The following is a 23,049-nucleotide window of genomic DNA, read 5'->3' on the forward strand; positions in this document are numbered from 1 at the left end:
GATTAATGAGATGCCTTTATTGTAGATTTGGAAATCCAGTGACACTGACACAAGACAGAGTCTTCACCGTGTCCCCCCCCCCTCCCCCTCAGCTCCAGGAGCTGGGGCCCCGAGAGCGGGATGTACCGTGATCCCGCAAAATTTCCTTAAATTAAACTTCCGAGGAAAACAAAGGCGGAAAAAGAGAGCCAGACAGAGAGAGAAAAAAAGACATAGAGGACAGAAAGGTCAGCGAAACATCGTGTCGTCCGCGTGCACTCACACACAACATGCATTCAGGGGGGAAGGGAAGGGGGGGGGGGGGGGGGCAAGGGAGTGGGGGAATGGTTTGACTCTGCAGCATAAGTGACAAAAAAAAAAGAAAAAACGAAAAGAAATACATAACGAAAGCGTTCGCTTTAAAATGTCAAGTAAAACCCTCCGTGTGGTCCGTAGTCAGCCCTCGTCTGGTCACAAGCACACATCATCTCCAAAGAAATGACACACACAAAACATCCCCTATCAAACAAACAAAACAAAAACAAATAAACAGCCAAAGACGTAAACGCTTCTACAGTTTTAGATCGGGATTGCCTGCTTAAATATGGAGGTGGATTTGTATCTTTTTTTTGTCGTTTTAAATTTAATCGCACATTTTTTATTTTATCATCTGATACACATTGTAACTAAAAAACATCTGCTCATCTAAAGTCAAACTACACCCCAGTCTTCAGTCTGACCCCTCCCTCCCACAGCACACACACACACACACACACACAAGGTTACAGATGATGTTGAGTGACCACAAGTTTGTGTGCGTGTGTGCGTGTGTATGCATGTGTGGTGGTGGTGGGGGGGCAGAGGGGCATTGGTCCTGTAGAGGCTCAGTCTTCTTCACTGCCGCTGCCTCCGGAACGTTCCTGCACACAAAGAAACACCACAGTCAGCTGTCAGTAACTCCCACCAAAGTGCAGCAAGTTAACATGATTGTGCAACTCCTAATAAGTGTGTGTAAATAACTTTCACACAAACATAAACCTGATACTAGCTCCAAACTCTGAACGTAGTGACCTGCGAATACAGTGCTAGTGGTGTTTGACTGTGATGGACAGTAGTGCGCATGACTGACTGTGTGTGTGTGTGTGTACTCGAGTGTGTAAGCAACTTACATCCTCCTGCTCTTCATCACTGTCGTCGTCGCTGACCACTGGTTTAGCGCGGGACCCACGGCCCATGCGCCGCCGGCCCTTCCCTCGCTCTGACCCCTTCTCCTTCCTGCTCAGCTTGATCTTCACCTTCATCGAGCGCGCTGGAACACCGCAGGAAATGGACAATGAAACAGGAAATGAGTGAGACACAAGCACTCCTCACGTACACTTTAGACCAGAATGTCTGTTGGTGATGAGTGGATACCTACATTCAGATTCAGAGCCTTCGTCGACCTCATCCTCCTCTTCCTCACTCTCCTCACCCTCGGTGTCTTCCTCTTTCTCGATCTTCTGACGCACGCTGGTGAAGACGGACTGCAGCACGATGGAGTCCTCGAAGATCTGGGACGCACACACACACACGTTAGAAATAGTGTCAAATTATGGTCAAGATTTTAACACATGTACCTTTAGCTGGCCCTTTGTGACAGCCAAATCTCCCTTTTAATGTGGCCCAGTCTATTCACAAATTAACTTTTGGCATTCAGTTCCCTCTGCCTCACTGTTAATTCACACATTCTCTCTCACTCGAACCTTACCAGTGAGCCCTCCAGGTTGAAGGTCTGCGCATTCTGGCACAGCAGCATCACGTCCTTCTCCAGGTCGTTCAAGCTGCGGTACTTGTGGCTGCGGATCCTCTCCTGTGGTTTGGGGGGGGGGGGGAGCATGTACTTAATGGAGTAGGACCAAAATACATGCTTTGAGTCTAGCCAAACTTCTTTCAGAGGTGGACTTCGGTGGACGACTGGCTCACCTTAATCTTCCTGAAGTCCACAGGCTTGCGGATGAGCTCGTAGTACTCGGGCAGCTCCTTACGAGAGGGCAGCTGGATGAAGACCTCGCTCAGCTGTCGCCCATTGCTACTTCGAGACGGGCGACAAGAAAGTCAAGGTAAGTACAAAGCGCTGAGAACAAACTGAGACAGAAAGGAGACAGCAGGGAGGGGTAGAGGAACAACGCACGATTTAAAGAGTACAGATCGCATATAGTTTAAGACGCGCTACTCAATAATGTCAGCTCGAAACATCGGTGAAACTACAATTCAGACTGTAGTTGTTACTGTTGTTACCTACAATTAGCGTCGATGTTATGTAATGGTATAGCCCTAGTGTGAGCGGTTCATCTTACCTGTCCTTGTATTTAATGACTGCGTCCACGACCTTCTTCATCTTCTTGGTGAGCGAGGGGGGGTTGGGGGAGAGCTTCTCGGCCGGGGGTCGCCCGCGCTTCTTCTGCTTCTTGGCACTGCCGCTGTCCTCGTCCTTGTCCCTGCCGCGGCCGCTGCTGGAGCCGGGCGTGGCCGGGCCGGGGTCAACGTCGCGGTCCCGCTTGCGCTTGCGGGTGGTCTTCTTGGTTCGCACCTCCTCCTCCATCTCCTCCAGAGTGCCCTCCTCGATGGCCTGGGGCACAAGGGTGGACAGGGGGGAGAGAGAGAGAGAGAGAGAAGTTAACATGGGAAACCACACATCCATAAGTTGCTGGACAGCAGGCTGAAGAGTGGAGAGGAACTGCAGGCACTGCCATTCACCCTCAGTACTTGGGGAGCAGCCAGTGGACCTCCGAGAGCAACTTGACCACCAGGAGAAACAGAAAAGACCGCAGAAAAACACAGATGTTCTCAGTCTCTACCACGCTTGCTTTTCTACCCTGGTCCAAGCACACCTGATTGGTATTAGTGTAACTAAAAGACACTTGGTAAGCCAATGGTGTAATCAGCTAGATGACTTCTGTCTTGAATCCAGAGGGTGAAAAGATGGAAAAAACACAAGTAGCAAAATAGCAGGACAGAAACAACTTGAGAACTTCAGGAACTGATCTCCAGTAAATGTCTAATTTCAGACTCATTTCAGCTCCCTGATGGTCTCACCTTGAGCCACTGCTTCTCGGTGAGCGAGTCGCTGTAGTCCACCTCCTTGCGTTGGCGGGAGCCGCGGCCGAACATCTTCTCTTCCTCCTCCTCGCAGGTGAGCCGCTCCACCTCGGCGTCGTCCTTCAGGATCCAATTGGGCAGCTCGTCCTCCTCCATCAGCCGCGGCTTGCGCTTGGGGTTGCGGGCGTCCTCACGTCTCCGGTCCAGATCCATGCGCTAGAGCGAGGGAGAAGAGAAAAACATGGAGAGGAGTGGAGAGAGGAAGAAAAAAAGAAAGTAAGACACAGCTACAGTTCTACAGAATTAGTAGTATACATCATTATAGCCATGGCCATAGGACCACCCAGGTAGGAGATGGCCTGGATCATTGAACAGAGAAACTGGACATGCCATGAAGTGGTCAAACTCCTCTTCGCTTCTGGCAATCATCTGGTTAACCGTCTCATCATCTGGCACTTCATCCTCTTCCTGTGGGGGCAATAGAGCGAGGGAGGGCAGATAGGAGGGAGAGAGGGCAGATGACAGATGAAGGCAGATGAACACATTTAACAGGCTTAAAAGGAAGGAAAATGTTGAGTGGCTAAAGTCATCAGAAACTGTCCATGTATAAATGATCATATTTTTTTCAAATATTAAACACGTTGGCCCACACTTAATTTTAAGTAAAATGCCTGAGAAATTTAAGCTTTAAGTTTAAGTTTACCGCATTAATTACAACAAGTCACATCACATCACATCGCTAATCACACACTACCAATATTGCTTAACCAACCTGATCTCTGCTGGTTTCGCTGCCCCTCTCGTAATTACCACATTCTGACTGCCGTACCTCGTCCTGTTCCTCGTGCTCCAGGATGGCCTGAAGGAAGGCCCGCCGCTCATGGCTGGACGACTTCTGGTCAAACATGCCTGCTTGGATGACCTTTTGGTCGACGTTGAGCTTGTACTTGGCCGCGGCCAGGATCTTCTCCTCCACACTGTTGACTGTGCAGAGACGCAGCACACGCACCTCATTCTGCTGGCCGATACGATGTGCTCTGTCCTGGGCCTGTAGATCCTGAGGAGGGCAGAGGGACACAGTGGTCAGTGGAAAGACCACAGCATTGGAGGAAACCGAAAGGAAAGACAAAAGAATGAGAGCTACAGATATGGTACAAGAGTGATCGATACAAGAGATGACTCTTGACAGTTTCTAAGCAATATGATTTCATTGAGGAAAAACAACGATAAATAGTTAACGGTAAGATGAGAGCATCTGCAAATGCTAAACTTGTCCAGTGTCCATGATGTTACCAGTATGTGTACTAGGAGTGGGGTGGAGCTGTGGTGATGTCTTTACCTGGTGAGGGTTCCAGTCGCTGTCAAAGATGATGACTGTGTCGGCCGACTGCAGGTTCAGCCCCAGGCCTCCAGCTCTGGTACTCAGCAGGAACACAAAGTACGACGACTGGGGGTCGTTGAAGTTCTTCAGCAGCGTGCCACGGTCCTCGGCCTTAGTGGTTCCTGCGATGTGAGCAAAACCAGAGCCGTTTAGACATCACCGGCAGATAACACACACACACACACACACACACACACAGAGAATCAACTTGTCAGAGACAGAGGAAACAGATAACTCAGAGCGAGAGAGAAAGAGAGAGACAGAGACAGAGAGAAAACAAATGACAGAGAGTAAGTAAAGGAAAACAGAGGGAGATGGACAATGTGCTAGGAATTGCGACATGCTGCATCCCCTCACCGTCCAGGCGCATGTACTTGAAGTTGCGGTAGGCGAAGTAGTCCTCCATGATGGTCATGAGGGAGGTCATCTGACAGAAGAGCAGCACCTTGTGGTTGGTGGCCCGCAGTTTGGGCAGGATGCGGTCCAGCAGCTCAAACTTGCCAGAGGCACGGTACAGGTCAGGCCTGGGCACAGGTCAGGGGTCAATGAAGTGTCAGTTGCAAACTGACTGGGTACCATTACTAGTACTTTGCATTCTGCCGTGTTTTTAATTCCTCAGAACAATTGGGCAGCAGTTTTACTACTGCTTTCAAGACCTACCCTGATAGATAAATACTGGAAATAATTCTACTGCCAAAACTAAACGACTCATTTGTGCGGTTTACCAAAAGCCATGCTGATGCAGTGGTCAACCCTGATACTCACCCTGATACGATGCCTCCAGTGAAGCCCAAGTGCTCGGAGAAGGACTCCTACAACACAACCCCAAAACACTGATGAGCCAAAGGAAAGGACTACACACACACACACAGCCAGCAAAGCACAGTGCAAATGTCAAGCGCACACCACTTCTGCTCAAACACGCGAATGTAACTTAACGTAAACCTATCTGAAAACTCCGAAAAGGCTAACCTCCATTAAATAGGCTGCAGATTCATAACAGGGAAACAATAGAAGTCGCCTTCAGTACTGAATGTGATGACCCTTCGCAACGTTCTGGCTACTGGGGGTTTTCCTCTATGTGATTGTGGTGGAGCTGAGAGAGCAGTGCTGCTGCTTGAGGAGGGGTGTGCGTGTGTGTGTGTGTGTGTGTGTGTGTGTGTGTGTGTGTGTGTGGTGGACACTGAGGCGGCCGGAGCTCCTCACCTCGATGTGCTGGAACATGTAGGGGTGGTTGCAGATCTTCCTCAGCTGCATGATGGTGTTCATCAGAGTCTTGGTGCCACCCTTGCCCTGAGAGAGAGACATGGATGTGGCATCAGGTTAACCTCAGGTGGTAAACAGTCAACACAACAAACGGACTATTTAGGAAAGCCGCATACGACTTCACCAAACAATGGCTAACTACCCGCATATTCCGGGTTGACCGCAACGCCAAAGAGCCAGGCCCGCTGGTATGGCAGTCAGAGCGCATATTCAACCGTAGTGACGGCACTCAGTCACAGGGAGACGGGGGGGATTAAAGCAGTCATTTAAACATGGCTGTGTATGAGCACAACGTGGAACATGCTTGTGTTCCTGGTCTCACCTTCTTGTCCTTCTCGGAGCCATCCGTGAGCAGGACTCCCTTGGCCTGCATGTGTCTGTACAGCACCCTCTGGAGCGCAGACATGTCGCACTTGATCACATACTCCACCTGGTGGACAAACAGGGGCATGTGTCAGGAGGAGCCTCCGGATTAGTCTCGATGGGCATGGGGCATCTTCCCATTCCAGTGTATACTAGGAATGTGTGTGTGTGTGTGTGTGTGTGTGTGTGTGTGTGTGTGTGTGTCCAGTTGCTGACCTTCTCGGGGAGCTGAGCCTCGACCTCCTTCTTGAGCCGGCGCAGCAGGAAAGGCCGGAGCACCTTGTGCAGACGACGGATGATCAGGATGGTCTCTTCCTCGTTCAGGTCCACCTGGGAGGGGACACCAGAAGAAAAACGGGTCAATGGGTCAACAAACACTTATGAGAACACAAAAACAATTGCTGTTAAAATGCTGCACATCAAGCACAACACACAACCAGAGAATAGAACAGCACACAGTGCCAAATAAAAAGTTCTGCGGAACTTCTGAGCGAGATCACACTGACATTTGGGAAAGGGGCAGAGGGTAATGCAACGCTCAGACTTTTGACTAATTCAAACAAAGTTCTCCCTCATTGCTAAATGATGCTAAGTGAATTACTACAATCTGTACGAAAAGAACATTCAGAAAGCCTGACATGTTCCTAGGAGACGTCAAACTCAAGACATTGAAGAGCCTCGCATTACGCTCCACGTTGCTGGTGGATCAGTGGCGGTGCCAACTGTTAAGTTGCTGATCCATAGCAAACAATATACAATTTACTACTGCCACTGGTCAGCGTGTAGGCAGCCAAATATTGACCAGAACTGCCCAAACAAAACCGAAACAGGACAGCATGGTGCTCCTGCACCCACCTTCTCCCCAGTCATGGCGAAGGGCGCGTTGAACCACTGCTCGAAGGTGCTGCAGCTCTTGAAGATGGTGGGCAGCAGGAAGTTGAGCAGTGCCCAGAGCTCGGGCAGCTTGTTCTGCAGCGGCGTGCCCGTGAGCAGCAGCCGCCGCGGGGCCAGGTAGTGCGTGTTCAGCACCTGGGTGAGCTTACAGTGGTGGTTCTTCATGCGGTGACCCTCGTCCACGATCATGTACTTCCAGCGGATCTGTAGGAGCATTTCAGCAAGCCATTAGTGTTGTCACAATACCAAACTCATGTCTTTGATACAATACCATCCACAGCTTGTTTGATAAAATAAAAACCTTAAAAACACACACAAAAAAACAAGGCAAAACCCATCAACAACAGACAGATTTTTTTTTCCAAATGCAAACAAATACAGTTTATACTAAAACCTGATTAAAATGCCATTTTTTAATCAGTACTAAGTAAAATGGGGTATTGCTACATGTCAAGTACATCATACAACACTAATGTTCTAACTAAGACACATTTGAAACAGTTTCCAAAAGGTTTCAGTGAGGATGAGGCATGAGTGGGCCAAGGGCCTTTTATGAAATAAGGTCAGGCTGTTATTCAAAAAGGCTTCTTTCAAGGTTGCCAAAAGTTTCTTCAAAAGTTCTATCTTCAACTCTCTCTTCTGTGTGTGGGTTTGAGAATAAAGCATAAAGATGAGCTTGTGCGTGTTGGGAGGAGACTCACCTTGGCCAGAACTTGCTTGTCCTTGATAATGTACTCATATGTGGTGAGCAGCACGTTGAACTTGCCACTGCGTAGCTGGGGGACGAAGCCTCGACGAGCAGCTGGGGAACCCTGCCAACACACACCCACAGTTTTGATATCCACATAGACATATTGCTTAAGGACTGCAGCTCTTCAATGTGTTCTTCCTCATTCATTTCAAAGTATTCCTATTTTTAAAGGAACCGTATGTAAGATTGTGGCCAAAACTGGTACTGCAATCACTCTCAAATTACTGTAGAGCGGTGTATCCCCTCCCCCTCCCCCCTGACTGGCAGAGCTGGCAACCTGGATGCCGAAACACTACTGACTTCGTCATTAGTAGATAGGTGGAGGGTGGCGCATCAGGCAAAAACACAACATGACAACATCAACATCAGTTGAGGGCTGCAACTTCACTTTTTAAATGACAATATCCTGGCCTTACTACTGTTGTCAGTGATATAAGTATTTGAAATGAACATGATTTCTTAATGTCTAGTGACATATCTGGGCCATTTTATGATTAATTGAAATACATTTCTTACATACGGTTCCTTTAAATGTACTGTCGACCCACCTTGTAAGAGACCTTTACCACAGATGGAGCCCACTTGTCAAACTCATACACCCAGTTGGAGAGAGTTCTGACAAAAGAAAGTGATGAGAAGAATTAGACATTAAAGCCCATTATTGCCATACTACCACACACTGTTAACGGGTTTGCAGGACACAATAACAAGTAACAGTTCTGCACTCTGATACTCCTGGTAAGAAACATATAGCGTGACCAGGTTAGAAAAGAGACAATGGCAGTGAGCGGTAAACAGCGTGAGGAAGAGGCCTGTCCACTCACGAGAGGGGCACGATGATGAGGAAGGGCCCGTTGATGCGCTTTAACTCCATGAGGTAGGTGATGAGGGCGATGGTCTGGATGGTCTTCCCCAGCCCCATCTCATCAGCCAGGATGCCGTTCAGATTGTTGTTGTACAGAGACACCAGCCACTCCAGCCCTTTGATCTAAAGACAGACACAGACAAAACAACCAGAAAGGAAAAAGTGAGTGAGAGTGTGTGAGACATGTGACAAGTGAAAGACACCAAGGAGATCTTGGAGTCCCTGGTTTATCCATGAAGAGACAAATGTCAAATGTATGTCCAGCTCAGAAGTTGATGACCCTGAAGGCCAAATCATTTTTTTGTTCGACTTACAAGATTGTATGCATTTCAAGCATCCATTTAGGATTTCGTTCTTGAATGTCAACATTCACGTTAAAAAGTTGTACATAAACACAGCCACTGTGGGTGCGTTCGCTACCTGGTACTGCTTGAGCTGTCCGTTAATCAGCAGGGTGGACTGCCGGTCCACCTTCTCTGTAACAGCGTGGGCCACAGCGTAGTAGGACTGAAGGCCGCGGTTGAAGGCAGCATTCCCGTACTCATCGTCCACGTCCTGCTTGGCATGTCTGAGACACGGATGGACAGAAGAAGAACCGTTTGAGGAACAGTGATCATCAGGCGCCTCCAACATTAAGCAAGGCAAGTGTATCTGATACATAGAGGCATCTGATAGATAGAGGCAATTCAATGGGCTTAACATACAGAAAAGAAAGTCAAAACAGCATGTTTGTGTAATTGCCCATAAGTACAAACAAGTCTTATCCTGTTTGTATTTTTTGGTTCTACAAGGTCGATCTGTTTGAGGCCTGTGTTCTAGAATGCAAACACCACCCAAGGCCAGATCCCAGTCTGACCCAGGGACACCATCGTACATATCAACAAACATGTCTTTTGTGAAACTAGCGACGAGACCCTCTCCCTGTCCACTTCCACTCCGTTAGCGTGCTCATGTGGAGGGCGTGCCACATTAAGGGCCATCCAAAACCCATTCAGGTTAAGTGGAAGTGGGTAGGGATAGGGACTTTAATGCCCTAAAGAGTGAGTCTGTATCAATGCTCACTTAACAGTTTTTACATGTCGGGCCAGCACCTGAACTCAATCCAGTTGTTTTTCGGCCCGCATGGCAGAATGTGTTCGTTAAAATGTTTTATATCATATCAGTTACTAATATTAGCAGCATCTGCAGCAAAGTGCGGAAACTGGTAGGTATAAGCAACAATCCTGGGCCCCGAGAGAGATAGACTGATACTCACTCGATGATGTGACGTACGTCCACCTCAGATACTTCCTCGCTGTCAGGGTCTGGAATCTTTTTCTTCTCCTCGGTGGTGGGAGCCTGAGATGGCTGAGGCTCGTCCTCCTCGTCCTGCCAGAGGGAAAGAGGCCCACAGAGCAAATTAGGTTTAGGCTCAAAACGATTTTTAGAACAGCCATGGCTTTTTATATGAGTTTATTTTAGGGGGGGGGTTAATTGAGATATGACAGTAGAGATTGACGGGAAATGAGGAGAGAGAGAGAGAGAGAGAGAGAGAGAGAGAGAGAGAGAGAGAGAGAGAGAGAGAGAGAGAGAGAGAGAGAGAGAGAGAGAGAGAGAGAGAGAGAGACAAGGAAATGACCATGGGTCGGAAACAAACTCAGGTCCCTGTGGTCAAATAGACCGGAGGTATGGATGCTGCCGCTACAGCTCCCCCAGACAGATATGTCAAAAAGAAGATAGAGAGGACGGAAAGAAAGGCAGAGTAAAAAAAGGGAGATAGGAGACTGTACCTCCTCTTCCTCTGATCCACTGTCTTCACTGTCTGAACGTGGTGCCACTTCATACCTGTGCAAAAAGGGACCCACAGATCACAAGACTGCAAACATACAAACACTACTTTGTCACACACACACACACACACGACAACACATCATCCAGATGACGACATACAGTACAGCCGGTCCGTTTAAGCAACTCACCCAGGGTTCATCTCTAGCCATGTGTCCAGCTGGCCTGCTTTGGGGGCGTCCTCCCCAGTCAGGATCTTGCCACTCTCCACATGCATGACCTTCACTGGCAGGTCACTCATCTGACTGGTCTCATCCAGAGGCTTCCAGGGACACAACACACAAGTGCAATGTTAGCATGCTAACTAGGTTAGCCTGGCTAACATTCATTTCTTATCTTCAAAACTGACAACAGTTTGCTACATGATCAACATAACCAATGTAGAACTGCAAAAACAACCAATGTAGAACTGCTCTTTCTTGTACTAGACACACACCTCTCCATCTGGGCCCAGGGCAGGGGTCTGGCCATCGGCATTCTCCGTCTTTTGAAAGAAACACAGAACAAGGATTCAACATCAAGACAATCAATCAGTTCCTTCAAACTTGAGCTCCAAATACGTGAGAAGTGGGGAAAATGGCAGTCCTTCAGCTAGACTCTCCCTCCCTCCCTCGCTCCCACTCACCTTCTTTTTCTTCTTCTTCTTCTTTTTCTTTTCCTTGGCGGCCTGCACGGCCTTGTGGGCGCGCACCAGCTCGGTGAGGTTGGCCACATACTCGTCCGTCTGCTGCAGCAGGTAAGCCAAGCGCTTGTCCTTCTTCTGGTCAATGAGCTTACGGTAGCCCTCTTCATCTTCAGCCTGTGAGCAGTGACCAGTGTGAGCAAAGAAACAAAGCCACGGGTACATGTATGTGGTCAGGGTTGAGTGTGCATGTGTAGCCTCGAAGCACAAGTATGCATGTCTATGTGTGCTGCCAATGTGAATGCATGTGCCTGTGTGTGTGTACCCCCGATATGGACAAGTGTGCATTGTGTATGTAGCCAATATGAAGTGTGTGTGCATGTGTGTGTGCGTGTGTGTGTGTGTGTGTGTGTGTGTGCTCACCATCAGTCTCCTCATTCTCTCCTTCTCGATGCGCTCATTCTCCTTCTTCTGCTCGCGCTCAGTGTTGGCGTGGTAGGTGGCCACGGCTTTGGTCAGCTTCTGGATTTTGCCTGTGATAGAGCGGTGGTACTCCTTGAAGTCCTTGGCATGCTGAAGGATGCTGTTGAGGTATTCCTGAGGAAAAGAACAACGACAACCATTTAGAGCCACTGCACCGTATAATCAGAGATCCCTTCCACAGTGAAAACTAGCATTTGATATTAGAGTCTAATATTTTAACTTCAGCCATTTTACAATACTGAACTTGACAGATCATCATTTTTGCAGCTGATGCATTACGCTAAGCTTTGAAATCATTAACTACAGCTTGTGTTAACCAACACCAAATCAAAAGGAGCTCAACAGCACATGGATGGATTGAATGGATGAAGGTCCAGTTGCATTGCTATGGATACATGACAGCGGTGAATTGAGGAGAGGAGAGAAGAGGTACCTGGTGCTTCTGTCGGCGCTTGCGCTCCTGCTCGATCTTCTGCTGCTTCTCCAGCTTCTCGGTGATGCGGGCCTCACGCAGGGACTGACGCTTGCTGCGCTTGTAGGCCTTGGCGTTCAGGGCCGTCTCGAGCGCCGTGTCGCGTCGCATACACACCACCACCTCCTGCCTCAGCTGCACAGGGAGACAAAGACGCAAACACACAGAGAGAGCGTGAGAGAGAGAGATCGAGATCAGCATAGTTTACAGTCTTTACTTATTCAGTGCATGTTTAAACTATCCTCAGTTTCAGTACTAAGGCTTCATATTAGACACAGTCCATGATATTTTCAAGATATCTACATAAATACTAGCATTTAAAATCATGCACGTTCATTTGATATCTAACTCATTCTTGGGTTTAATGTATTCAACAATGAAATCTCAACTGTGGAGACCCGTTTCCAAACACGCCTGTAGTTGAGAGAGTTGGCCAGAGGACTCACCTGTCTCTGGAAGTTCAGCAGCCTCAGAGCCTTGAGCTCAATGGTCGCTTTGGTCCTCAGGTCTCCAGCCAGAGAGCCTGGAAGGTTCTCCAGCTCCTGGATGCGATGTGTTATACGAGCCTGGAGCCTGTCACAAGTAAAAAATATTACTTTTTAGGATGGATTTCAAAAGCAAGGGTGAGCGGGTAAGTGTGTGAATAGTATGTTTCGAGGTATATGATGGTGTCTATGTGCATAGTATGTATGCGTGTTCTATGAGAATGGTATGCTTAAAGGTATGTATGGATGTGAACACAAGTAAATAGTACACTTTGAAGTGTGTGTGTGTGTGTGTGTGTGTGTGTGTGTGTGTTTATCCTGTGTCTGACCTGTACTCCCTCTCCTGCAGGATCTCCACCGGGTCAAGCCCGCGGGGTTTCTGTATGGGCGTAATGCGGTTCTGCTTCTGGTGGAGCATCATGGGTGGCGGCTGGGCCGGTTGCCCGGGGGACTGGGTCTGAGGGGGCATGACGGGCGAGGCGGCCGGGGGCACTGAGGGGGGCGCAGGGGAGGGCCGTCCGGTGGGCTGAGGGGGGAGGAGTTTCTGAGGAGTGCTGATGGGGGGTGCAGCATTCACCATGGGACCTGGAGGGATGACGCTTTTTCATTAGTACGGAAATAGTGGCACATTTCTCTCATCTTAAACCATTACTTTCAAATATAACAACCGCTGGGTTAGGACTGTCTCAATAATATTATTCTTGTCCAAATTGGGAACCCATGAAAGTTATCTACTAGTCAAATATAGCAACATTCAAATTCTCATTCAAAAAGGATCCATTGCATAGGTCAGTATAGTTAATTTCAGGCAAGATTTGTGCACTGTCCAATTGATTAACTTGTCTGTGCTCGTCCGCCTGGGCAGGGGCTCACCTTCAGGCCAGGATTTGGGTGGTCCGTTGGTGGGCTGCCCCTGCATTCCTGGGGGGACTCCAGAAGGCCCTGGAGGAGGCATATTGGGTCCAACCATTCCTGTAGCAGGAACAGAAATATTTAAAAAAGATATGTATATAACAAAATAAACATAAATATTCCATAAAATACATAAATATTTTCAAATAATTCTTTCCATTTCAACATTGCAACAAGACTAACAAGTCGCAACAGACTAACATGATACAAGAGAACCAAGTTATGTAGTGGCCTTTGGATGTTGATGTGGCACTATCTTCAAATCCCACCACCAGATGTCACTGTGTGTCCAAAATGAATTGTCTGCATCTGGTAATAAATGTTTATTTACCCCAAAAACCCCAGCCTGGACCTTACCATGAGGTCTGTTGTAGTTGGCGGATGCAGGTCCGGGGCCTGCCCCAGGCCCTGCTCCGGGTCCGGCGGACGGTGGCATGTTGGGCATGCCCTGTGGCTGCATGCCCGGCATGGGCCTCTTGCCCTGCACTGCCATCTGCAGGTGATCTGGCAGCACCTGCCCGCGCGCCAGCATCTTGTACGCCATGATCTGGGCACGGAGCTGGTGCAGCTGGTTCTGGTTGAAGGGTGTGGGTCCCCCTGCTCCGCCCGGGCCACCGCCAGGGCCACCGCCGCCACCCCCCACGGCGCCGGGCTGCCCCCCTGGACCTCCAGCGCCGGGACCCCCGGGCACCCCGCCTCGGCCGGGCTGCTGCTGCTGCTGGCCCTGCTGCTGGGACATGGTCTGGGGGTCGCCGGCCTCCATGGGCACCCCACCCGGGCCCGAGGGCATCATGGGGCCTGAGGGGGGGCCGTTGGCTGGGACGGGGCTGGGAGCGTGCTCAGAGCCCCCGAGAGGAGAAGGGTAACCTGGAGGAGGAGGAGGAAGAAAAGACCAACAGGGAAATTATGAGCACAGATGGAGGAGGAGAACAGGGACTACTTGCAGCAGCAGCAGCAAAATGTTAGTACTGGCTCAAAAACAAGAACACCAAGACATTTGACAAACAGCTAATAAAAAAGGCAAAGCCACTAAATGGTCATCTAAGCGGCCTTGAGAGATGTATGTACCACAACAAAATAGGATTACTAGGTATAATAAAACATTTCATAAAGTACAAGCAGCAGTATGACTGAGCTGTCCCTGTGTTTTGACTGGTTCATGCTCCAGTGCTCATCTGTATGTACCTCTGCTCTGCTTCTCTGGTGAGTGTGGTTTTCTGACAGCTGCCTGTGTTTTTGTCTCTGAGGGGGGAACTCCCCTTCCCCTCTGTCTCTCCCTCACTCTCTCACTCCCTGCCTTTGTCTCTCGCTGAGCGTCTGCTATACACTCTCCAGAACAAAGCAGCGCTGATGAAAGAGAAGAAACTGGCCGATGTGGTTGACAGTGCAGCTGGCTGACGCCCGCACCACGGATCCTTGCCCTTTTCACTCCACTGGTTAAGCCACTGCTATGAGACCACATGGGAGTAGGTCATATTATTTGTGTATACACGTCACAGCAATTGATGTTCAAGTATTCACTTTTGCTGTGAAGGTTAACGCTTCCTAATGATCTACTTCATTCTATTGGCGAGTCAACTGTCCAAAACATTTCCTTCTCAATTACTAAAAATGATGCCATTAGGATATGTCTATCAATATTTTATATACACCTCTCCAATCTGCACTAGCAAAGAGAAAACAAGATGTAAACCAAAACATCATCTAAAAGGTTACTAGCACAGCTAACAGCACCCCTGGGGGGGGGGAGTCCATATGAGCGAGTACCTTGGGAGTGCTGGTCCATAGGGCTAGGGGGAGGGCCCATGCCACTGTGGGCGCCAGGCCGCATGCCCATGCCCTTCATCTGACTGTAGCGTGGATCATCGGGCATGCCCTTCTCATGCATGCCTTCCATGGGCTGTAGGCGATACCAAACACAGTCAGAATCTCAAAGTCAGAGATCACCCTGCCTATGGGATTCTGTTTAGGGAACCTACTTAAAGGTTGCTAAAACTTTAACATGCAACTGGAACTGTAAAATGATGTACGTAATTAGAAGTGTGTATATATATTCATCTGTAATTGTGTTTAAATGTAGCAAAACGTGTTGCAATTATTTCCATTGCAATTTTTCCCTGCAGATATTGTGATTTAATATGCAAGTTATTTTTAATAATCCAGCTTCAGTTCAGTATTCCAAATTTCGCTTTAAGTTGGACCACTTTTGATTGCTGAGCATGCCTAATGCATGAGAAGCACAACGCCCCTTTTAGGTGAGTTTTACAGTCTGTCAAACATTACAGATGTGACAAGATTAACCATCGGGACAGAGTTGCGAGCTGCACGATTAATTGCAGCTTTTGAGATAAGCTAATAGCATTAGTTGAAACTGCGATTAAGATTAAAAAAATCTATTAACTGTGCAGCCCCTACTCTGCTGTGCTTTGTCTTACCTTGTGCATCTGATGCATGTTCTCTTGTGGGTACCCTGATGGTCCCTGAGGGGGCATGGGGTGACCTGAGGAAGGAGGCCCTGGGCTCGGGCCCATCATGCTGTGGGTCGATCCAGGAGAGGGTCCAGGGCTCGGCCCCAGCATAGCCCCAGGAGAAGGCCCAGGGCCAGGGGAGGGACCCGGCCGAGGGGTCCCTCCCATGGGGGGGTCGGGAGTGGACATCTGTCAGCAGATGCTGGAGGAATGAAAGCAGCAAAGCACTGTCCTGCAGAGAGAGAAGTAGAAAGAGAAAATCATTGCCATGCTTAATTCCAGCTAAATACAATTCCTAACAGAATCCTGACCATTGTGATTCACTAGTTACTTCCACTGAGGAGTGATGTTTTTGATTTAGCTTGTTTGTTTGTCTGCCATTTGCCAGCATGATTGTGCAAAAACTACTGACCAGAATCTGAAGAAACTTGATGGAGGAGAGTATTATGAGCCAAGGAAAAAACAATTAAATTTAAAAAAATGTAAGAATTATTTATCACTTTCATTAACATTGTGAGGTACGGCAATTTGGTCCTGGTGAAGGTCTGCATCCTCCGGGCGCTCTTCTAAGTTCTCAATGAGAAGACTGGGAATCATTAAGTTACACCTCCTCGCCCTACAAACTGTCCTATAACATCAAACTGTCTTGGTTTAGAGTAACCCTAACCTATGATTCTTAACACTACCTGTTGGTATATTTGAAGGTCAAGTAATGACAGCATTATTAAAGACTCTTCTAAGCACTTTGGGATCCATCAAGACCATCAGATCATGGAAGGCAGAGACTTGCTAAAATCTACATTAGGCAACTGCCAGGCAAAGCTATAATCATGATACTGTCTCCTAAAAAACAAAGCATTCATACTTTAGCTAATGCAACCTCACTCTAACAGCGAGTAATAAAATCCTTTGCAAAAAAACATATTTTTTAGTACACACTAAACATTGGGGATTGTGAAGTGTGTGTTTTAAGGCTGTGACACTAGTACACTTGTAAATCTGCAGCAACCCCTTGATTATCTCAACTTTACCTCAAGCAGGGAAAAAAAGAAAAATCACTCAAAAAGAGAAACATCCCCAGCTTGCAGATAACCCTTAAAATATTTTACCAGAAAATATATGGACAGGGGTGCCATAGGTTCTCCATAGTTGTTTGTTGTAGATTTCTATTATGCCCTAGTACTGGCAGAATGGCACCTGGACAAAACTCGATAGTGACACTGATATGAAAGGAGGCTGACACCAAACTTGCGAGACCAATGCTTAATGACCGTGACCATGACATCATATTATGCGCGCCGGAGAGTTCCCGAAAGTAAACAGAAACCGGTAAAACCTGAGAGCAATGCAGGTCTGCCGCTTGTTGCTTCTTCAAGAAAGTACAAAAGCAACCAACACAGCCAACAGCAAAACACAAACTATTTGTAAAAAAATGTTTAATTTTGTAATGTTTAATCTGACAAATGCAATGCACAGCCTTAACAGTATTAATTAACTTTTGACTGAGATTATACCGATTCTCTTATTTACATTATCTCAATCAGTATGCCAGTGTTACACAACTGGAAAAATGTAGAGATAAATGAAATAGCTTTTTCACAAACTAGAGCCAAAATAAAATGTCAGACAAGTGTAACCATGCAATGCTAATAAAAGGGAAAAAAAAAAAACAAGATCCCGGCAAGTTCGCATCAAAATACACTATATTTCTCGCAGATAGCAATGCTAGCTAACGAAAACCGGGAGCTGCTAAAGTGTATTATCAAGGATTGTTGTGTTAACAGTCTGGCTGTGTGTACCTGGTTATGCTAACTTTGTTAAATGTTAGTATAACAAAAATACAGTTCTTCACAATATGTGGTGCTTTTTGTAGTTCAGATAGTGACCATACTACGAGTTTTATTCGAGCGTTTGCATTTAGGAAAAGTAAGCGCGATAGCTAGCCAGTCAGACTAATACAGCCCCACCACCATGTTCAAATATAGGCAAGCTAATGGCAGCTTCGTTACGATCCAGTCCAAAGGTTTTGCCCGGCGATCAAAGCTAACTACAATACAATATTTGTTATGTACTCGACAGAATGCAAGCTGTTAGTATGACTTCATTAAATCGTTTTCGCACAACCAACGTTAACGTTAGCCAACGTTATAGTTAACTGCTAGCTTGTAACTGTTAAAGTGAGAGAGACTACTGTGGCTAACAAGCTATATCCAGCTAATAAACAAAGGAAACAGCTTTATATTGTTTAGAGACTATTTCTGAATATATTCCTGTTCAGGGGAAGAAATAATGAAAAGTGTACATAAACTGCTTACACGAAAATACCGTAGGGAACGTACGAAGAGTAACTTAAAGGTAACCAATTAAGAGAAAAGACAAAGACAGGCAAAACAGTCGGTTCGCTAGCTAACAGTTAGCATAGCTTGCTTGCTATAGTTTGGATTCAGGCTGCTAGCCGGCCATGCTGTCCTCCATCATGTTCCTAACTGAGAGATTCTAGTCGTTTCGCTACTGGCCCTTGATATGGCAAAAACCGGCAAAAAATACTAAAATCTTTCACATTATAACCCAATTGATCCTACTCGCCACCCGTACCCCTGGCTCAGTCCCCGCTCAAGCTAGATTTCCAAAAAGAATAATTCATTCATTCCCCCTCTGCCGCTGCGACCGAGGCTATAATGTCGGTCTTGCTGTGGGGAACGAGCTCTTGAAAAAAACGACCAAAGCAAATAAGGAAACAAATTTTACAAAAATTACACAAATAGTGATGTTGTACATATATACGTTATGTGCTCTAGGAGAATAAACACGGTTCATTTAACTTACACACAGTGAATACAGGTTTCGCCGGTATCTCCCCTCGATTTCTTTAGCTGGCTAGAAACAAAGGGCGACGCTGCCAGTTCGCTTTTTTTCCCTCTTACCCCCCTCCATTTCGTCTGATTCTATCACCGAGAAACTGCTTGGACGCAATGTTACAAACAGTGGAGCGTTAGCGCCCTCTAGCCCCCATAGAAACGACACAGAAGTCACCGCGCATGCCTGGTGTCAGCTGCACTGCAGGGTGGAATGCGGGCTGCTTGCGTTCATTGGGGGATGGGTGTGCTACTTTCTCAGCAAGCTGGGAATAAAATGCCTCACGCTGGTTTCCAAGCTTGAATAGCTGTAATCTAAACGGGTTTTAATTTATTTTACCGATAAAACCATAAACTGACGACCTATCCTAAAATATTTACCACGAAAAGCATTGAAGAAAAATAGGCCTACTCACCTTTTGCACTAGGGCTGGGATGTTAAATCTTAAAACGGAGTGTGTAAAAGCAAAGGCCAATAAAAGGATTAGGACTTTTTAATAGGCTGAGGCAATCCAGTTTACACCATACAAAAAGTGAATGGTTTTGGTTTTCAAATAATCTGGCAATTACAAGTCAAAAGAAGATGATAAAAAGCCTTGACAATGACATATAGGACAAGATATTTTGTTCAGTCTCCTCTTTTAACATCTGAAATCTAGTCTGTTGACAGTTTATATGAATATGTTGATATTACATTTTGTCAATGTTTTCATAAAAAATGATAAAAAAAATAAACAACTAAACAAACAGGGAAACACTTTCTGTGAGGATAACAACAGATAGCCAAGGAGAAAACAACCTTCCCACAATGCCCTTCTAATGTGTGGGAGGTTGAGCCAGCTTAGTGAGGTGATCCCAGGTCCTCATGAGCCTTCCGTTACTACCTCTGGAAACACTGATCCCAGCCAGCATGTGTGGGATAGGGCAGCGCCGCGCACAGACAGGCCGAGCAGGTGGACTGCGTCTAGGGAGATGACCCTTCGGTGGGTGTCCCACCAGTTCTGGAGGCACCGAATGACAGGTCTCCTGGTGACTCTGGCTGTGACCTTACTGCTTATGCTGCTGGCCACTCACTCTCTTCAGCCTCTCAGGTAGGCAATGCTCTTCCCAGCTGGTTTTTGGCTAGTTTTCACACATAGTTTTGTTAGATGATGCAAAGTAGACGTTCAAACATGTGGGGAGAGTTGGGAGGTGATATAAGTAAAGTCATCTTGACATTGGCACATATGTCAACTAACATATGACTAACATATACATATAAGTTTTTAATTTTTTTTAATTTTTTGTTCATTTCTGTGTTCATGACATTGGCACATATGTCAACTAACTGTGACTAACATATACAAGTTTTTTAAAAAAATTATTTTTTGTTCATTTCTAACTAGCCAAAAACCAGTTGTAGAGAAAAGGACAAAGCATGAAAATGCACAGCACAAACAAAAACAGACCTCCCACAAGGAGAACAGCGGGAGGAAGTCAGGTGAGGTGGCCACCACACAGCCTACAGAGGACATCACCGGCTCCACCACTGAGAGGAGGAGGAGGACCCCACCACCAATCGTCTTCCTCAAAACACACAAGACGGGGAGCAGCACTGTCCAGAACCTTCTGTTTCGGCTTGGCGAGCGAGAGAAAGCCACATTTGCCTTCCCATACTACACTTACCAGTTCAGTTACCCTGAGAGGTACCTAAAACATATTACTATTTCTTTCATGAGGAAAAACAACATGGCAAATTTACTCAAAGTAATTAACAGTCAAAACATTTTGTTTGCAAAGTAGTCTTTGTTTCTATTTTGGATATGATTTCAGTAAAACAACAGCAAAGTCTGAGAGTGGTCAAATTAAAAAGCAGTGAGCTAGTGTTAGTGTTCAGTATTCATCAAGTAGGTTGTGTGTTTTAAAAAGACAGTGTGCAGTACAGTTGGACACTGTGTCCTCTGGCACGCAGGTTCCGAGCGGAGTTTGTTGATGAGCTGCCGGACGGCTCCTCCCAGTTTGACATCCTGTGCAGCCACATGCGTTTGGACCTGACTCAGGTGAGGAAGGTGATGCCCCAGAACGCTGTGTACATCACGCTGCTGCGCGAGCCCCTGCACACCTTCGAGTCCGTCTTCAACTACTACACCTCCACCGTGCCTGCCTTCGCCAAGGCCCAGAAGGCAGCCGATGCTGCCGCGGTGGCCGCAGCTGCAGCCGGCTTCCTGAAGCGAAAGTCGGCGCTCACCATCTTCCTGGAGAACCCGGAGGCCTACTGGGACCCCACGGAGGTGGGAAACGGCCTGGCTAAGAACCCCATGTGCTTTGACATGGGGCTGAACAACCTGCAGTGGAACAGCTCGTGGCCGGAGGACCTGGCACGCTTGGAGGAGACCTTCCACCTGGTGATGATCGCCGAGCACTTTGACGAGTCGCTGGTGCTGCTGGGGGCGCTGCTGGGCGTGGGCCTGGACGAGCTGGCGTACGTGCGGCTCAACGTACGCTCGGTGCTGAGTGTGGCCACGCTGGACCAGGCCTCCAAGGAGAGGATTAGCACCTGGAACGCCCTGGACACGCTGCTCTACGACTTCTTCCTGCAGCTCTTCTGGGAGAAGGCCGAGATGTACGGGCGCAAGAGGCTGACACGTGAGGTGGCGGAGCTGCGGAAGGCCACCGAGCGCGTGCGCAGGAGGTGCGTGGCCCGCGAGGGGGTGCCCCCCGGGCAGCTGGAGGATCTGGTGCGGCCCTGGCAGACCAACTCGGCCACCATCATGGGGTACGAGCTCAAGGCCAACCTCAGCCAGCTGGAGCAGGGCTTCTGTGTGCGACTAGTGCTGCCTGAGCTGCAGTACCATTCCCACCTGTACTTCCAGCAGTACGGCCGTGATATGAGGTCTGTGCCCACTGACTGAACTGGACACCTGTCTGTGTTTGATATTCTTGATAAGTAGCTATGACTCAATTTACTTCAAATCAGATGAGATGTTGATGTAAATATTATTAGATGGTAAAATGGTTATTTATTTTTAAATTATATATATATATATATATATATATATATATATATATATATATATATATATATATATATATATATATATATATATTAATATTACAGTGTATTTATTATGACCGCCGCGCAGCGAAGCGGCGGTCATAGGTTTAGTCAGATTTTTTTTTCTTTTTTTTTTTCTTTTTCGCATGCCCAAATTTCCGTCAATGATTCCCGGGACACTGAAAGACCGGGGTACACGAAACTTGGTGGGCATGTAACCCCACATGGATAGCATGGAACCATCGTTTTTCGTTTTGATCTGTAGCCCCCCCGCTGGACTGGACCCCCCGAAAGGAGGGTAGGGCAGACACAGTTTTCTGTGAATATCTCGAGAACCGTAGGGTTTAGGAGGACCATTTTTTTTTGTATGTTGATCTCAAGGGGCCATGTCAACCCATTACATAACCACTCATTTCATGTATAGCGCCACCTAGTTAAACACAAAAAAGTAAAAATGAGGTGTTAAGTAAAAATGAGGTGGTAAAAAAGTAAAAATGAGGTGTGAGGTAATCGCAGGTATCTGTGACCTAACATAGTCAAAACTGCACGAAATTGGAAGTGTAGGATCATTATGACACCCTCTGTATGCACGCCAAGTTTCGTGGAATTCCGTTGGGGGCCACACAATAAATTAATTTATGTTACTATACACCAACTGGCCTGTAGGTGGCCGGAGACAGTTTTCTGTGAATATCTCGAGAACCGTAGGGCCTAGGAGGTCCACCTTTTTTATGTATGTTGGTCTTAAGGGGGCATGTCAACCCATCCCATTACCACTTATTTCATGTATAGCGCCACCTAGTTAAAAAGCAAAAAATCAGGTGTTTTCATCACAATATCTCTGGCTGACAAGGTCAAAACTGCATGAAAATAAAAGTGTAGGATCATTATGACACCCTCCGAATGCATGCCAAGTTTTGTGTACTTTCGTTCATGGGGGGCCTTACAATAAAATAATTTATGTGTACATTTAGTGACGTACACCAACAGGGATTCCCGGGACACTGAAAGACCGGGGTACACAAAACTTGGTGGGCATGTAACCCCACATGGATAGCATGGAACCGTCGTTTTTCGTTTTGATCTGTAGCCCCCCCGCTGGACTGGACCCCCCGAAAGGAGGGTAGGGCAGACACAGTTCTCTGTGAATATCTTGAGAACTGTAGGGCCTAGGATGACCATTTTTTTCCGTATGTTTGCCTCCAGGGGTCATGTTAACCCATTTCATGTGCACACATACACACACACACACACATACATTCACAGTAATCATACGTATGACACATACTCACACAGTAGACATATGTACGCTTG

The 23,049-nt window shown here is 47.2% G+C and overlaps 2 protein-coding genes across 5 annotated transcripts; one reads left to right on the forward strand and one right to left on the reverse strand.

Annotated features, from left to right (window-relative positions):
- Nucleotides 1-298: 298 nt before the first annotated feature.
- smarca4a (SWI/SNF related BAF chromatin remodeling complex subunit ATPase 4a) lies at nucleotides 299-18,784 on the reverse strand. 4 transcript variants are annotated; one of them, XM_076265500.1, is made up of 34 exons: nucleotides 18,673-18,784; nucleotides 15,814-16,078; nucleotides 15,146-15,278; nucleotides 13,736-14,245; nucleotides 13,340-13,438; nucleotides 12,796-13,051; nucleotides 12,428-12,554; nucleotides 11,943-12,116; nucleotides 11,450-11,623; nucleotides 11,030-11,203; nucleotides 10,841-10,888; nucleotides 10,536-10,666; nucleotides 10,347-10,401; nucleotides 9,833-9,945; nucleotides 8,998-9,145; nucleotides 8,537-8,700; nucleotides 8,261-8,327; nucleotides 7,663-7,773; nucleotides 6,923-7,165; nucleotides 6,284-6,397; nucleotides 6,027-6,134; nucleotides 5,645-5,731; nucleotides 5,204-5,250; nucleotides 4,796-4,962; nucleotides 4,397-4,560; nucleotides 3,830-4,114; nucleotides 3,448-3,525; nucleotides 3,055-3,273; nucleotides 2,316-2,587; nucleotides 1,942-2,047; nucleotides 1,727-1,828; nucleotides 1,397-1,529; nucleotides 1,149-1,288; nucleotides 299-899 (listed from the first exon to the last, which is right to left on the reverse strand). In XM_076265500.1, the coding sequence occupies exons 2-34, from the start codon at nucleotides 16,033-16,035 to the stop codon at nucleotides 864-866; spliced, it is 5,007 nt and encodes a 1,668-aa protein (XP_076121615.1). In that variant the 5' UTR covers nucleotides 16,036-16,078; nucleotides 18,673-18,784; the 3' UTR covers nucleotides 299-863. The 4 variants fall into 4 exon arrangements, with proteins under 4 accessions (XP_076121615.1, XP_076121612.1, XP_076121614.1 ...); XM_076265497.1 differs by having other exon boundaries at nucleotides 1,942-2,050; XM_076265499.1 differs by lacking the exon at nucleotides 18,673-18,784 and adding an exon at nucleotides 16,878-16,895 and having other exon boundaries at nucleotides 1,942-2,050.
- Nucleotides 18,785-19,673: 889 nt separating this feature from the next.
- On the forward strand, nucleotides 19,674-21,592 carry LOC143102857 (galactose-3-O-sulfotransferase 2). Its single transcript, XM_076266672.1, has 3 exons — nucleotides 19,674-19,792; nucleotides 20,087-20,386; nucleotides 20,653-21,592. The coding sequence occupies exons 1-3, from the start codon at nucleotides 19,674-19,676 to the stop codon at nucleotides 21,590-21,592; spliced, it is 1,359 nt and encodes a 452-aa protein (XP_076122787.1).
- Nucleotides 21,593-23,049: the final 1,457 nt, after the last annotated feature.

Source organism: Alosa pseudoharengus, unplaced genomic scaffold (assembly GCF_046254945.1).
Source record: "Alosa pseudoharengus isolate Yale_2024_CS ecotype anadromous, Long Island Sound unplaced genomic scaffold, YU_APseudo_1.1 YU_APseudo_1.1_scf_4, whole genome shotgun sequence".
Taxonomy (NCBI): Eukaryota; Metazoa; Chordata; class Actinopteri; order Clupeiformes; family Clupeidae; genus Alosa; species Alosa pseudoharengus.